Raw genomic sequence first — 15005 nt, forward strand, 5'->3', positions numbered from 1 at the left:
TCAAATTCTTTGTGTGGGAACTCTGTGCCCTTGTGTGTGTTTGCACTTGTCGGCATATGTGAACACACATACTGCTAGCTGCTCGGTTTCATGCTTAGTTAATAAGTAATGTAAACTGTTTTCTTTATGCTGTATGACATTCCAATTCCCTGATCTCATATGTTGCGTGCCTCTTTTGTTCACATTTGGGAAATAAATAAACACACATATACTTTCTGACAAGTGATAGGTATATTATAATATATATTATATTATATTATATGTGATTGTCACTTGTTTATAATTTGCTCAGTCTTTTGCTTTGTTTACTTGATAGATGTGCCTGCCTCAGTAGATTTCTTTTTACTTTTTAAATTGTCAGACAGTGCAGAAGCACCATTCATTCCTTGTCCAGACAAATAAATAATATACAGTATATGTGGTTGTTTTTGCTGTATGTAGGTCAACCATTCTTTGAAGCAGAGCCAGTCGACCTGGTGAAGGGTGTTTGTATCCAGGACCTGTTCAAGGTGTTCGGCAGTAGCATCAGACCGGCTGTCGATGGCCTTAGCATCAACTTTTATGAAAGCCAGATTACTGCCTTTCTGGGCCACAATGGGGCTGGGAAGACCACCACCATGTATGTCACACAGATGCCTTATATCCAAGCATACTCACACAACACAACCATATGCTTATATGTAGAAATTAGTCAAACATTACCTCCACTAATTTCTCTCTCTCTGTGTTTCTTTCTCCCAGGTCCATCTTGACCGGTATGTTCCCTCCCACCTCAGGGACAGCCACCATCTACGGCAAGGACATCCGCACAGACATGGACAGCATCCGTCTGTCTCTGGGAATGTGCCCTCAACACAACATCCTCTTTCAGCAGTATGTAAATCTCCACGTACAATCTTTATCATAAACAAGTAGTTGATTAAATTTCATTTTATATTTTGCCACATTAGTAATCACCATACAATGTGACAAACAAACATGCTTGAAGTGCATGGCTTGTACAATTTTATAGTCATAACTGGATTTTTGCCTCCCATTCCATCTCTTGTTCTCAGTATGACTGTAGCGGAGCATATCCTCTTCTACTCACTGTTGAAAAGCCGTCCAATAGCGGAGGCCGAGGAGGAGGTGGAGAACATGCTGCAGGATCTGGGTCTTCCCCACAAGAGAGCCGAACTGACCCAGAACCTCTCAGGTCTGTCTGCGATGCTTCTTTGTCACAGGATGAAAAAGCTGGTGCTAAGTGCATATGGATATGTTTTATTTGTATGGTTTATTTTTTTGATAGATAGACCACAGGTACAGTAGGAAGCAGGTGTATACACATATGTAGTAATGCTCACTGTGATGCAAACCAGTACTCAGTGCATCATCATGTTCTGATTCAGGGGGCATGCAGAGGAAGTTGTCAGTTGCCTTGGCGTTTGTTGGTGGGGCTAAGGTGGTGATCCTGGATGAGCCCACTTCAGGGGTAGACCCTTACTCCAGACGCTCCATTTGGGACCTGCTGCTCAAATATCGTGCAGGTAACACTGACCCCTGCTGGCTGGAAGAGGGAATAGAGTTTTTTGCATCAGCTGCTTAAATAGGCAGGATTTTTTCAAGTTTTTTCTAATATCAACAGACGAATAATTGTTTTTGGTTGCTCCTTAAGATAGCCAACTTTTACTGTTATATTATGTTTGTTACAGTCTTTGTATGGCTGTCTCTAATTGTAAATATCATGCACTTAAATGCCTTAAATTGTGTTATGAGCACCGATGTGGAAACAGTTCATTTGTTTAAAAAATAGGTAGCAGTTCAAAATGACAATCTATATTTTAAATCATGTTTATGAATTAATTATTTATATTTCATTTGAATTTATTTTATTTTATTTTTTAGCATAACGTTGTATTTGTAATGAATGGCAGTCATGTGTCGTCAGTTAAAGTTTCTGTATGCAGGGAAATGTTTCATGAAGGGACTGCAATCCATTTGATCACAGTGTGTTAAACACACAATATTAAAAATGATGTTTCATTATTACTGTTAGACATTACTTGAGCCTTGCCAATAACACAACTGTAGTGTATCTTGTCGGACTATATTATACAGTATGACATGTAGATGGTGAACAAACCTGACAAGTTTGTCAGGCTAGGCCACAAATAATTCAGCCTCTGTCCTGCACAAAACATTGCATCATTGATGCCGCTGTTGAAAAAAGGTCTGTAAGTTCCCCCCCTCAAACTGATTTAAAATTAAAATTTAAAAACTTTCTGAGCTAAAGCTGTAATGTGTGCAACAATGGAAGCTCTCTGTCTTAAATGCCAAAGGACAGATGCTTTGAGTTTAACGATCGCAATTGAGTCATATATTCTTGGGCCCACAGAATTTATGATACCACATTAAGGCCATCTGTACTGAAATCCTTATATTAAAAATAAATGTTAGTTTTTTCACAGCACAACAGTATTTTTAGATCCTCTCTGAGCTAAGAGAGAACGTTTGTCCTTAATCATCCACCCTTCTTTCATACAGTATGTCTCTATTTATCCATTCTTCATCTTCCTTCTCTGTCCCGCGTTGCAGGGCGCACTGTGATCATGTCCACCCACCACATGGACGAGGCTGACCTGCTGAGTGACAGGGTGGCTATCATCTCTCAGGGCCGCCTGTACTGCTGTGGTTCCCCCATCTTCCTCAAAAACTGTTTTGGCGCAGGCTTCTACCTCACTCTTGTACGACGAATGAAACATGACACGCCAAAGGTGGGAACTTATGAAGAAGGATCCTTGTGTATGTTTGTGTCCATTAGGCTCTAAATGGTACAAAGTTGTAGCTTTAAAAGTTTTATAAAAAGATTTATCCAAGTAGCAGAGTGAACACATGGGACATCTCATTTGTTAGTTGAGGATTTTCAAGATCAGACTAATAAAATGGTTTTGCCTTTACGAGCGCCTTTCTTATTTGAATGTAAATGAGTCCCTGTGAGAAAAAGATGGAGCAAAAATGTATGAGATATATATATAAAAAAAAAAATGAAATGATGTTTTCCATTAACACTGTGTCTTGCAGGCCGGCTGTGACTGTACAGAGGACTGCTCCTGTAAATGTTCAAAGTGTTCAAAGTTTAAAGTGGACCAGGGGGAGAGCCAGACCCCAGACAGACAGATGGATGGTAAGGTCACCATCGGTTTCATTAGCGTCTTGTGAATTTCAGAGACTGATGTCATGCCGTGTTCATTGTCGACCTCCTTAAACCGGTTTTTAGTCTATTCAACTTCTTAATAATGAAATGGAGGATAATCTCCTAGTCATGTTGATGAATAGCACTTTTAAACTGGATTGTAGTCAGTCTACTTACACACCTAGAAACACCCTGCTACTGTGGGTACTATGTAGACCTATTAAAGCTCAATTGGATGCACAGATTTGTCTATGTAAGAACTATGTAACTATGTGCTGTAATTGAATGTGTTTGTCTGTATTCTCTGTTGTTAAAATTACCTCCCCTTCTAACTCCAATTCACTGCAACATTAAAGTGATGTATACATTACTGCTTAAAGAATAATTATAATCTTGTGCTATAATATGGTATATAATTCTGAAATGGGCCGTCCTGTATTAAGACTGCTTTTACTTTTGGTACTTTAATAATATTTTTTATACTAACATGTTGTTTTTTTACTTATATGTACTACATGGGACTTTTAACTTGTTATGAAACAGTATCGTCTTAATTTACCTTCCTAAGCAAACAAGACCATCAGCATTGGTTATTTCTTATTCTTAGTGCCTGTCACCATGTTGGATTCTGACTTACCCAGGCTGAAAGAATCAACAAAAAATGAAAGTTCTTGAATGCTTAAACACTATGGTATTACTGCTTTTACTTAAGTAAAGGATCTGAGTACTTCTTGCACTACTGGTAATAAGAAATGAAATTAAACAAACAAAACAGTGATGGAAGTTGATACAAGCCAAAGCCAACCTCTACCACTCATATCCAGGTAACATGGAGAGCATCACAGGCCTGGTCCATCATCACGTCCCACAGGCTCGTCTCATTGAGGCTATTGGCCAGGAGCTGACGTTCCTGCTGCCCAACCGTAACTTCCAGCCCAGGGCCTATGCTAGTCTCTTCAGAGAGCTGGAGGAAACCCTGGTGGACATCGGCCTAAGCAGCTTTGGTGTGTCCGACACATCGCTGGAGGAGGTACATGGATTAAATAATTTTTTTTAAAAAGAAAAGAAATGGTAGCAGTTAGAGTTATGATAGCACTGCTTGTATTTAACAACCACACGCTGTGATTTATTAGGAAAATCAAAAAGGTAATTTCTGTTTACAAATTACATTGTAGTCCCAGGACTTAAAGAAATGAGACAATAGATCAAACTGACAATGAGCTCCCTAAACGAGAAAGATTATTAGTTATAGAAGTACATTGATATTTTTATTTTCAGTGCTAAACAGCAATTTTTGTCCTTTTTTTCAGCAAGTACACAAGAAAACAAGCATAGTTTTATTGAGGCAATCTGTCACTGCCTGACTTTCACCTTCACAGTGATTAGGCTCTGATTCATATGGCTTTGTAATCAAGAGCATCTGTTATCTTGGGTCCTGACAATGAAATAAGCTATTTCCTTGTAGATCTTCCTAAAGGTCACTGCTGATGGGAATGCAACCAACAGGAAATGTATACAAGGTAAAAAAAAGGACAAAGTTTTTGTGGCACTTTCCTTTCACTTCTTTTTCTCATCCTTTTGTTGTGTGACAAATACAATTGTTGTGTGAATACATAGTTGACTGTCTTGTAGCTGTCTGTTCTTCGTCTAACCCCTCATCATGTGAATCATATCCTTTGTATCCCATTCTCTGACACTCTCAGAGAAGAAATCATTGCAACAGATCTCTCGCACTAGTCTCTGTGGATTCAACAGAGTGGCAGTTGATATGGAACCAGCAAAAGGTGACATTAGCTTTCAGCTTACAGCTCTGGACAGATGCTGCTGAAGGGGGGAAAAACATATCAGTTTCTGTAATTTAAGAGGCTTTATAGTCTGTTATATGTTGTAAGATGAAACCTATTCAACCTTGAAAAAAAGAACATGTGATGTTGAACTGAGAAATAGTTAGATGTTTTGAGAAATGCCCTTGCTCGACTGAAAACAGTCTTTATGCTAAGACTAACACCTAGCTTGGCTTTGTCCAAAGGGAACAAAACCTGCCTCCAACACTTATAAATTGCACTAATTTACATGTGATATCTAGCCTCAGGATGAGAACAAAACTCCAGGGAGTTGCTGTTCCTGACCAAGAAAGTGGTCTGACACAGAAAAACCCACATAAACTTTCAGAGCTGCTGATAGGTGTTTTCTTACATTTTATGGTTACCTTTGGCAAGAGCCAGGCTAGCTGTTTTCTTCTATTTCCAGTCATAGATCTAAGCTAAGCTAGCCGGCTGCTGGCAGTGGACACATATTTACCTTATGGAAACGTGTGTAAAGTGCTGTCAAGCCTCCCATATAGCGCATTTCCCCAAATGTCAAACTATTTTTTAAACATTCCTTAAAGATGCAATATGTACGAATTTTAGTTTCAAACACAACTGTACTGTATTTACTGTTGTCAAACTGGCCTCCGTCAGAGGCTGTGTTTGGTCCTGGTTCTGCTGTGTTCAGCAGGAGGCTGCTGAGCCCAGTTCCGTTGCCTGTTAGCCAGTATCATGTTCTGGTGCCCATTCTGGCACCACCCCTGCCTTCATTCGCCAATACTCCTCTGGTGCTCCGAGCTCCCAGTCCTGGCTGAGTCAGCCGAAGACTGCTAGCTGCAAGGCTAACTAGCTAATGGCAGCTACAGTCACCGGTTTTGCCCCTTATTCGTTTGGAATATGAATTTGTGAGGTGGCCAGCTCTTACATATTGCAACTTTAATCTATCCCTTAAAAGGTATATTGGCAAAAGTGTTTTCCCAACAACAGTGTAATGCAGATGGCCTGTGGCACGTGTTCAATCTGGAGATTTCACTGGCACACTGCACATGTTCTGATGCTAAATTACATCCCTAAGGCTAGTAGAGTGCTGCTGGTATATGCTTTTTGATCACTGTTCACAGAAGACTAAACATGCTTGGCTTGCTGGCTGGCCTCTTAATCTAGTATTTACACTGAAATGCTAGTGCAAGTCACACTGTGCGTGTTTGACTGGAGCTCTATATTCCAGAGGCAGATGGAGCTTTGCACACCAATGGCCAGGGCCCGTGTGATGTCCCAGAAGGCAGTGCCGGCAGGGGTTCCTACCAGGTCAGAGGCCTGTGTCTGACCATCAAACAGTTCTTCGCTCTGTTGATCAAGAGGCTGCATCATGCAACACGCTCCTATAAAGACTTCTTCGCCCAGGTAATGATCAATCAAACCGTATTCCACTGCAGCACTGTCAGTTATCATACTAACATTTTATGTTTTAAGTGTTGCCATATGCTTAGCTGTAGAAGATCTGAGAGAATTTGAAAAACCAGGTTGACTACAGTGAATCAGAAGAGGTACCTACCTGGGCCTTGATGCTTATATGAGTGTTACATATTTTGTCAGGTCTTTTGGTCTCAATTATGTCTCTGTCTTTGGTAGATTGTGCTGCCAGCCAGTTTTGTTTTCCTGGCACTGACATTCACTCTGATCGTTCCACCTTTCGGAGAGTATCCAAGTTTGACTCTCAGTCCCTGGATGTATGGGAGACAGTACACCTTCTTCAGGTGGGTGTAATGGACACTATGTCACCTTCCATCATGAGGAGACCTTGGAGAGACCAGTTTGATGAGATCAGTCAAATACTTGTAATTGGATTTGACTAAAATAGCTAAATAGGCATAATGATGTGTATTTTATTATTTTGTTCATTGCAGTAACGAGCGTCCCATGGATGCTCAGATGAGATACTTTGGTGAGGTGTTGTTGGACAACCCTGGCTTTGGGACTCGCTGCATGGTGGATGAACCACTAGAGTGAGTTGCCTTCACAGATTTAGATCATTTTCTTTCCCTTCCTGACTGCCTTCTGGGCTGTTTTCTTTGACTACATGGGTTTATTTCTCCTACTGGTAGAGATTTCCCATGTAACAACATCACCACAGAGTGGGAGATGCCCCTGGTTAACCCTGCCCTGATAGAAATGCTGGACAGTTCAGAATGGAGCTCCCTCAGACCGTCTCCAGAGTGTCAGTGCAGCACACCCAAGAAACTCACCATGCTTCCTGTGTGTCCTGAGGGCGCTGGAGGGCTGCCACCTCCACAGGTAGGTGGTTGGGTTACTGATGTGGAAAATGTACAGACAGACACACACAAAATCCGACCTCTTATGCATACTGCTAAATGTCTTCAACACACTCTTATATACTATATCACTGAGACAACATACATTTGGAGGTCCACTACTGCTGTTGAGAGGCCTTATTTAATATACATTGTGTGTTATTGTTTTTATCAGAGGATCCAATCAACAGGAGATGTTCTCATGGACCTAACAGGCAGGAACATCTCTGACTACCTGGTGAAGACATACCCCAGCCTCATCAGAACTAGGTATACAATCCTAAAACTGAGATGAAATGTTTTATTTATCAATTGTCTCTAAATTAACCTAAACTTTTGTGTTTAATCAGGAATTCTAGATACTTTCATAACAATGATGAAATAAATTATAGCTGCACAGAAAGAGAAAAACTGATCTGTTACATCAGAAATGTATATAAGATGTGTACAAATGAAAAAATGTTGATGAAACTGTTAATTTTAGATAAGATATTAAAAAGTTCTGAGCCTATTAGTGGTATTTATTTATTTATTTATTTATTTATTTTCTATTAATTTTGAACTTTTAATCTCTTTCCAGCTTGAAGAGCAAGTATTGGGTGAATGAACAAAGGTAATTAGTATCCAACTGCTTCATTGTCTGATTATAGTTAAGTCCAAATAAGCCAAGCCCTTATACATTTTGGAATATACTACATGGACGGTTGTGTTACATGTAGTGGTGCAGTTCTCCCTTTTGAAGTTTTAATGGTGTGGTTAAGTTCCTGGAGTTACAGTAAATGACTGTAGATGTCAGCAGCATTGTTCTCTGTGGTGTCCAGGTATGGAGGTATATCAGTGGGAGGACAGCTTCCTGTTTTAGATGTACAGCCAAAGACCATCCAGGATGTAGCCGCACAGCTGGGACGACTGCTCAACGTTACTGGGGTATGGCTTTAAAACTCATCATAATGTGTTTGTTTATGTTTGTGTGTGTTCATTACTTTCCTCTTGAGTGATTTATTATTTTTCTAATGGGCTTTGAATTTTCTGTTGCAGGGTAAACACTCGAAACAAACTCTGAAGGACATAGGGACGTTCCTCAGGTATATGGAGACTCAAAATAATGTTAAGGTCAGTGTCATAAAGCCTCACATTCATCACTGTGATCAACTTGCCTCATTGTATAACACAATCATACTTTTGTTACAAACCAAGTAAATGCTGTTGTACATGGATGACATGTCTGTATTATTATCGATATAAAGCATCAGTACTTGTTCACTCTCTTTCACAGGTATGGTACAACAATAAGGGCTGGCATGCAATGGTTTCTTTCATGAATGTGGCCAACAACGCCATCCTCCGTGCAAACCTGCCCAAAGGAGCTAACCTGGCTGAATATGGAATCACTGCCATCAATCATCCGCTGAATCTCACCAAAGAACAGCTGTCTGAGATCACTGTGTGAGTGACCTTTTTCTAGGTGTTTGCAAGAAAAAGAAGTAGAATTAGGCTGTGATACTTGTGTAATACCCGTTCTCTGTCGTAACATTTACTCCTGATATTTTAGCTGACAGTTTCCCCTTGTCCTTTCCCCAGCCTGACCACCTCGGTGGATGCAGTGGTGGCCATCTGTGTGATCTTTGCCATGTCCTTCGTTCCAGCCAGCTTTGTCCTCTATTTGATCCAGGAAAGGGTTACCCAGGCTAAACACCTGCAGTTTGTCAGTGGTGTCAGTCCATTGGTCTACTGGATGGCCAACTTTCTCTGGGACATGGTACAGTGACCTTGTTACCTTATGAGATGTGTACCAAAGCCTTGAAAATGTTAATGTTGTAAAAGAACAGCCAGGGCAAATATGTGTCAGTAGGTTTTCTTCTCTGTGCTCATGAAATATCTATAGACACTATCTACTACGTCTGTGTTGTTCCTCCAGGTGAATTACTCCATCAGTGCAGCCATGGTGGTGGAAATCTTCATCTTTTTTGATAAGAAGTGCTACACCTCACCAACTAATCTCCAACCACTTATTGCCCTGCTTATGCTTTATGGGTAGGTGTTTGTCTTTTTGAAGCTCTAACTGTATTTGTCTCTTTAAATTAGAACCCTGCTACAGTATAACCCTAACTGTTTGAAAACGTTTGTTTTTACTTTTGACACTGCCAATAACTTGAATTTTGTTCTAGTATTTTCACAACTGTGTCCTGTAGTAAACCAACACAATTAAAGGTCCAGTGTGTAAGACTTAGGATGACCTATTGACAGAAATTAGATATAATATTCATAGTTATGTTTTCATTAGTGTATTGTTTTCATTGCCTTAGAATGAGCCTTTTGTATCTACAGAGGAAACAGGACCTCTTTCACAGAGTCCGCCATGTTGCACCGCTACAGTAGCCAAAAGCGGACAAACCAAACACTGGCTCTAGAGGGAGCCTTTCACATTCTTATGTTCCCCAAAGGCCACCGTAGGTTCTTTTACATCCTTAGAAGGGTGTCGAGTGGAGGTGTGTTCAGTTGGTTGCAATCTGCATAATTGGTTTTGTCTGTCAAATGTTGACACAAAAAGAGAAACATTTTCTCTATCAAAACGAAAATTTAAATCCTAATACTTGAATTGATTCCACAATAACTGGCAGATTTTTAACAATTGGAGGATACAGGAATTATAATGCTGTTTTTCATTCTGTAACCACAATGATCAATTATCATCGCTTAACTTCTTGCACACATTGGTAGATTTTAAAGTGCCTCCTGTGTGGCAGATTTTCAGCAATTTTCATTATCTAGCCTACACGTGAGCTGTCACCACCAGATTGTTGTTGTGCTCCTGTGGGTCAAATTTACTCTGCAGCTCATGCTATCTAATAACACACCCAGCTGAGTGCCTGTCACAGTCAAAATATCAACAGTCTAATCAGTGTAATGGATAGCTTTTCACAGTGCACATGCAAACTCAACAATGTATGCACATCCATACAGTATATTACAACTGCTGTATTTAATGCTTTTACAAACTTAATACATTTCATCTTTTACATTTTGTTCACTGTCAGCAGTTTAATACTCGATGTCAGATGTAGTGTAGAGATGGGGCTGCATATCTTCAAGATATAATTAAAATAGGGATGATTTACTGATGTTAACATTTTGCACCTTTGATAGTCTATAAAATATAAATGTATTTTACAAAGAACTGGAGATTAATGCCTAATATAAAATTAGACCTGCTTCCATGTTTCAGTTCTTTCAGCATCACCACTTTATCAATAAGTTGGATTTAAAAAGCTGATTAGCAGGCAGAGCCCACAACTGGTTTGCATAATAGTACATCATTCGTGTCTGGCATTAGATTGCTACAATAATGGCACCTAAGTGATGCTGTTTTTTGTCTCTCTCTTTCTCTTGTAGGTGGTCTGTGACACCCATGATGTACCCCATGTCCTTTATATTCAGTGTCCCCAGCACAGCCTACGTCTCTTTATCATGTATCAACCTCTTCATCGGCATCAACAGCAGTGCCATCACCTTCATCCTGGACCTTTTTGAGGGCACCACAGTAAGCCCACAGGGATTGGTGTCTGTAAATTTCATCTACCATGCGTCTTCTGTATCGCACTTATTTTTGTGTTTTGTTTTTCTTTTTAGGCTCTGTATAAGATCAACCAGCTGTTAAAGACTGTGCTGCTCATCTTCCCCCATTACTGCCTGGGCCGAGGCCTCATAGACATGGCCATGAACCAGGCAGTGACTGATATCTATGCTCGATTTGGTAATACAAGACACACGCAAATGTACATACACGCAAGACATATGCATATTCCTCACAGTCCCAGAGAGCAAATACTTGTAGCAACAAAAACCTCTAACTGTGAGCCACCTTCTCAGTACCCTAGTAAATGTTTGGTCACTGGCTGCATTAGAAATCTGATAGCTTACATGCCCTGTCTGTCACACCCTAAACCACCACATGATGTGCACAATATTCCATGCAACAGATTCTGTCATGCTGTAATAGTGTTATAGTATATATGAAAATATATATATGCATATATATGATAAACTAAGCTTCTAATGTTACCTGAAAACTACTTATGTTAAGCAAAAACACCTAACATGGGCAGAGCTCATGCGGAAACATGACTGTCGGTGCCTGCACAGGCCTGTGAGAGCTAACCAATCAAAGCAGAATGGGCTTATAAAGGGACAGGCACTAAACAGCAAATTCAGGGAGAGGATGAAAAGAGGTGGTGCAGCAATGAACAGTATAAGAAAAATAATGTGTTTTTTGAACATTAAAGCAAGTAAACATATTCTAATTGACACCCAAAATAAAAATGGGAACCTAAAAAAATATGCATAATATAAGAGTTTTAAAAAGAGTAAAAACATGACTGACAGTTGTGTAACATTCATGTTTGTTCTCAGGTGAGGACTACACTCCAGACCCCTACAGCTGGGACTTTATTGGGAAGAATCTATTCTGCATGGCTATTGAGGGTTTCGTCTATTTCATTCTCAACATTCTCTTCCAGTATCGCTTCTTCCTAAATCACTGGTAAGTGCAGTAGAGTTTGTATTACAAAACCATCTTTGCCAGATGTACTTCAGTGATTGCTCTTTCAAAATTACAATGTGTGTAATAAAATGAAGGGATGCTGTAACACAACCTAAAATGTGCTGTGACTAGGAGCTGATTTGATGAGCAGTTCATTTTTCATTGGCAGGATACCAGATTGCCCAAAGCCTCCGATTTTGGATGAAGATCTCGATGTGGCAGAGGAAAGAGAACGAATCTATAGGAGTGAAAAAACAAAGGACATTTTACGTGTACAAGACCTGTCCAAGGTGAGACATTTTTTTTTTCAAGCTATGATCAATCCTGGATAATTTTTGTCCTCATTTTGTTCTCATCTTGCCTTGCCAGACGTACAAAGGAACAATCATCCCTGCAGTGGACCGAATCTGTGTTGGAGTATCACCGGGAGAGGTTTGTGTGATGCACTTTACTCCACAGAGGAAACATTCTGGTCATTGTTCATCTCTCATGTTTTATCTCCTGATCCTTTGCAGTGCTTTGGTCTCCTGGGGGTAAATGGAGCAGGGAAGACCACAACGTTTAAGATGTTGACAGGAGACATTGACGTTACATCAGGAGAGGCCTCAGTCGCTGGTCATTGGTTTGTAATATATTGTTTTTTACAGGCAGTAACCAATACAGAATTTTATCTGGCTTTTAATCAGAAATCTTATTGCTCACCCAAAGTGTTTTTCCCCTAAATCTTCAGTATTTTGACCAACATCCTGGATGTCCACCAAAACATGGGATACTGCCCACAGTTTGATGCCATAGATGAACTGCTGACAGGAAGAGAACATTTACACCTCTATGCCCGCCTCCGAGGAGTTCCAGAGGCTGAGATAAGCAGGGTGAGATGCAGCCTTAGCCAAGTAATAGATAATTTTAAAGAGGTTTAGCAACACTGTAAAATGATTTAAGATAAGTATATCATTAACCCCTTTCACACTGGACAAAAAACCCACTGACACCCACTAAATCTGGCTTCTCTCTTCAGTGGGGAAGGGCACTAATGGCAATTATTCAGGGATCAAATGACTCTGCAGTGTTCATGGGTGTTTATTGGCTCCAGCTCTGATCAGCTGTGATGGAAACGTGACACCCTGGCGCTTTTCCAGCGCAATTTCATGACGCGTGTTGATGTTAAGGGCATTGGCGCATAACTAGTTTTCCATCCATCACTGTTCAAGCAGCGGTCTAACATTATTCAGTCACGGTTCAGTTTGAAAGAGAGACTGAAATAAAAGTTATGTAATAGTAACCAGCATAACTTTGTCAATGGCTTCCATGCTACTTCCTTCTATTCCCTATTTTGTGACGTAAAACGTGAAAAAACAGGAAAAAAACAGAGAGGCGAAATGGTACTATATCGTGTATAATGTACAAATCTAAAATTATCGCAATCCCCAAGTCTAACTTATTAACCCCCATTCCCCTTCTTTTAGAAGTTACAGTAAAAATCATGAAGATTTTTTTTTTTTACCAAATGCAAGCTTGTTAGAACAGAGAAAACAGAGATATCAGCATATCAGCTAGAAAATGAAATGGAGAAGTTGACCATAAATGGTCATCATGTAATACTATCATTCAAAGAAGTTCAGACCCTATGTTTTTTGAATCTACATTGTGTACTATAGTCATTTGGATCCATTCTGTGTCAAGGATACAGCTTTACTTTACTGAAGTTTGACTGAATTGTAGCCTGAGACACTTATCGTCCTCGTGCTCAGGTTGCAGAGTGGGCCATCCGGAAGCTGGGTCTCTCAGAGGATGCAGGCCGAAGTGCAGGGACCTACAGTGGAGGTAACAGGAGGAAACTCTCCACAGCCATTGCCATGATAGGCTGCCCTGCGCTGGTGCTGCTGGTGAGGCCAACACTAATGACAGTGCTTGGTTGTAGGTTGTAGTTGTAGTTATATGAGCATGGTTTGGTGTTTCTGTGTGTATGTTAATGTGTTACTATTACTGTACATTAGGACGAGCCAACTACAGGCATGGACCCTCTCTCCAGACGCTTCCTGTGGAACTCCATCATGAGTGTTATTCAGGACAGACGAGCTGTGGTCCTCACCTCACACAGGTGAACTACATACTGTGGGTGTTTGACTGTGTGTCTACCTTTGTGCATTTTTATTTGCACAGATTTTGATTTCTTTCTTTCTTTACAGTATGGAGGAATGTGAGGCGCTGTGTACCCGCTTAGCAATTATGGTTAACGGATCATTTAAGTGTTTGGGAACCATTCAGCATCTCAAATACAAGTTAGTCATTTTACTTCATCTCCATGTGTCAAAATTATATTAAATTCATGTAACAATATATACAAAATCCAATTAAATTTCTGCTCAGTTGCTCATCGTCCAACAATGTGAACACAGGTTTGGTGATGGCTACGTGGTGACCATGAAGATCAGGGCAGCTAAGCCCGGTTGTGCCCCTGACTTGAACCCTGCTGAAGCGTTCATGGAGAGCACCTTCCCGGGCTGCATCCAGAGAGAGAAACACTACAACACTCTGCAGTACAAGATATCCTCCTCCTCGTTGGCTAGGATCTTTCAAATGGTCCTAGCTAACAAAGACAAGCTCAACATAGAGGACTACTCAGTGTCACAGACCACTCTTGATCAGGTGAATGAGCATAACAAAACACAACATCATGTATTATGAAAAGGGAATTGAGTATTCTTCTTAGTAAATTAGTGAAATTGTGAATAAGTCATGAACTTTTTATTTTTTAGCCATGCTAGCGGCATGGCTCTAGGGATGAAAGCATTCATTGAACTTACAGATTCAATTGTAATCACTTTGACAGCCCCCTCACTTTAACATTTTTTAGATTGTCAAACCTACACTGTTTGTTTGCGACCAAAACTGATGACATTCCCATCAGCCTCTGTTGTACCTTATGTTCAGTGTTAATTAGCACATGTTAGCATGCTAACACACTAAACCAATATGGTAAACCTTATAAACATTATACCTGCTAACATCTGTATGTTAGTAAGTAGTAAGAAACACCTACTATGACAAAACCAGCTTTGGGAATCATGTATTTGAAGTTTACTTTTAATTCATAATTTGCTTCATGTCACATCTGTTAATATGAAAGGGGAGGGTTCTGTGACTTATACTGCAACCAGCCACCAGAGGGT

The 15005-nt window shown here is 40.2% G+C and overlaps 1 protein-coding gene across 1 annotated transcript in view; it reads left to right on the forward strand.

Annotated features, from left to right (window-relative positions):
* The window catches only part of abca4a (ATP-binding cassette, sub-family A (ABC1), member 4a), a 38149-nt gene that overhangs the window by 21792 nt on the left and 1352 nt on the right, over positions 1–15005 (forward strand). The window contains exons 19-49 of the mRNA XM_073488250.1: positions 442–619; positions 742–873; positions 1056–1195; positions 1389–1526; positions 2575–2753; positions 3061–3163; positions 3997–4202; positions 4638–4692; positions 4876–4956; positions 6209–6384; positions 6613–6737; positions 6888–6986; positions 7086–7275; positions 7468–7562; positions 7873–7905; positions 8114–8219; positions 8331–8405; positions 8569–8738; positions 8874–9051; positions 9211–9326; positions 10686–10833; positions 10923–11046; positions 11703–11832; positions 12002–12122; positions 12202–12264; positions 12348–12454; positions 12563–12704; positions 13584–13718; positions 13830–13933; positions 14022–14114; positions 14232–14481. Of these exons, the coding sequence (XP_073344351.1) occupies positions 442–619; positions 742–873; positions 1056–1195; positions 1389–1526; positions 2575–2753; positions 3061–3163; positions 3997–4202; positions 4638–4692; positions 4876–4956; positions 6209–6384; positions 6613–6737; positions 6888–6986; positions 7086–7275; positions 7468–7562; positions 7873–7905; positions 8114–8219; positions 8331–8405; positions 8569–8738; positions 8874–9051; positions 9211–9326; positions 10686–10833; positions 10923–11046; positions 11703–11832; positions 12002–12122; positions 12202–12264; positions 12348–12454; positions 12563–12704; positions 13584–13718; positions 13830–13933; positions 14022–14114; positions 14232–14481 (3992 nt within the window). The remainder of the gene's footprint in view (positions 1–441; positions 620–741; positions 874–1055; positions 1196–1388; positions 1527–2574; positions 2754–3060; positions 3164–3996; positions 4203–4637; positions 4693–4875; positions 4957–6208; positions 6385–6612; positions 6738–6887; positions 6987–7085; positions 7276–7467; positions 7563–7872; positions 7906–8113; positions 8220–8330; positions 8406–8568; positions 8739–8873; positions 9052–9210; positions 9327–10685; positions 10834–10922; positions 11047–11702; positions 11833–12001; positions 12123–12201; positions 12265–12347; positions 12455–12562; positions 12705–13583; positions 13719–13829; positions 13934–14021; positions 14115–14231; positions 14482–15005) is intronic.

The sequence above is a fragment of the Pagrus major genome, chromosome 19, assembly GCF_040436345.1.
Source record: "Pagrus major chromosome 19, Pma_NU_1.0".
Taxonomy (NCBI): domain Eukaryota; kingdom Metazoa; phylum Chordata; class Actinopteri; order Spariformes; family Sparidae; genus Pagrus; species Pagrus major.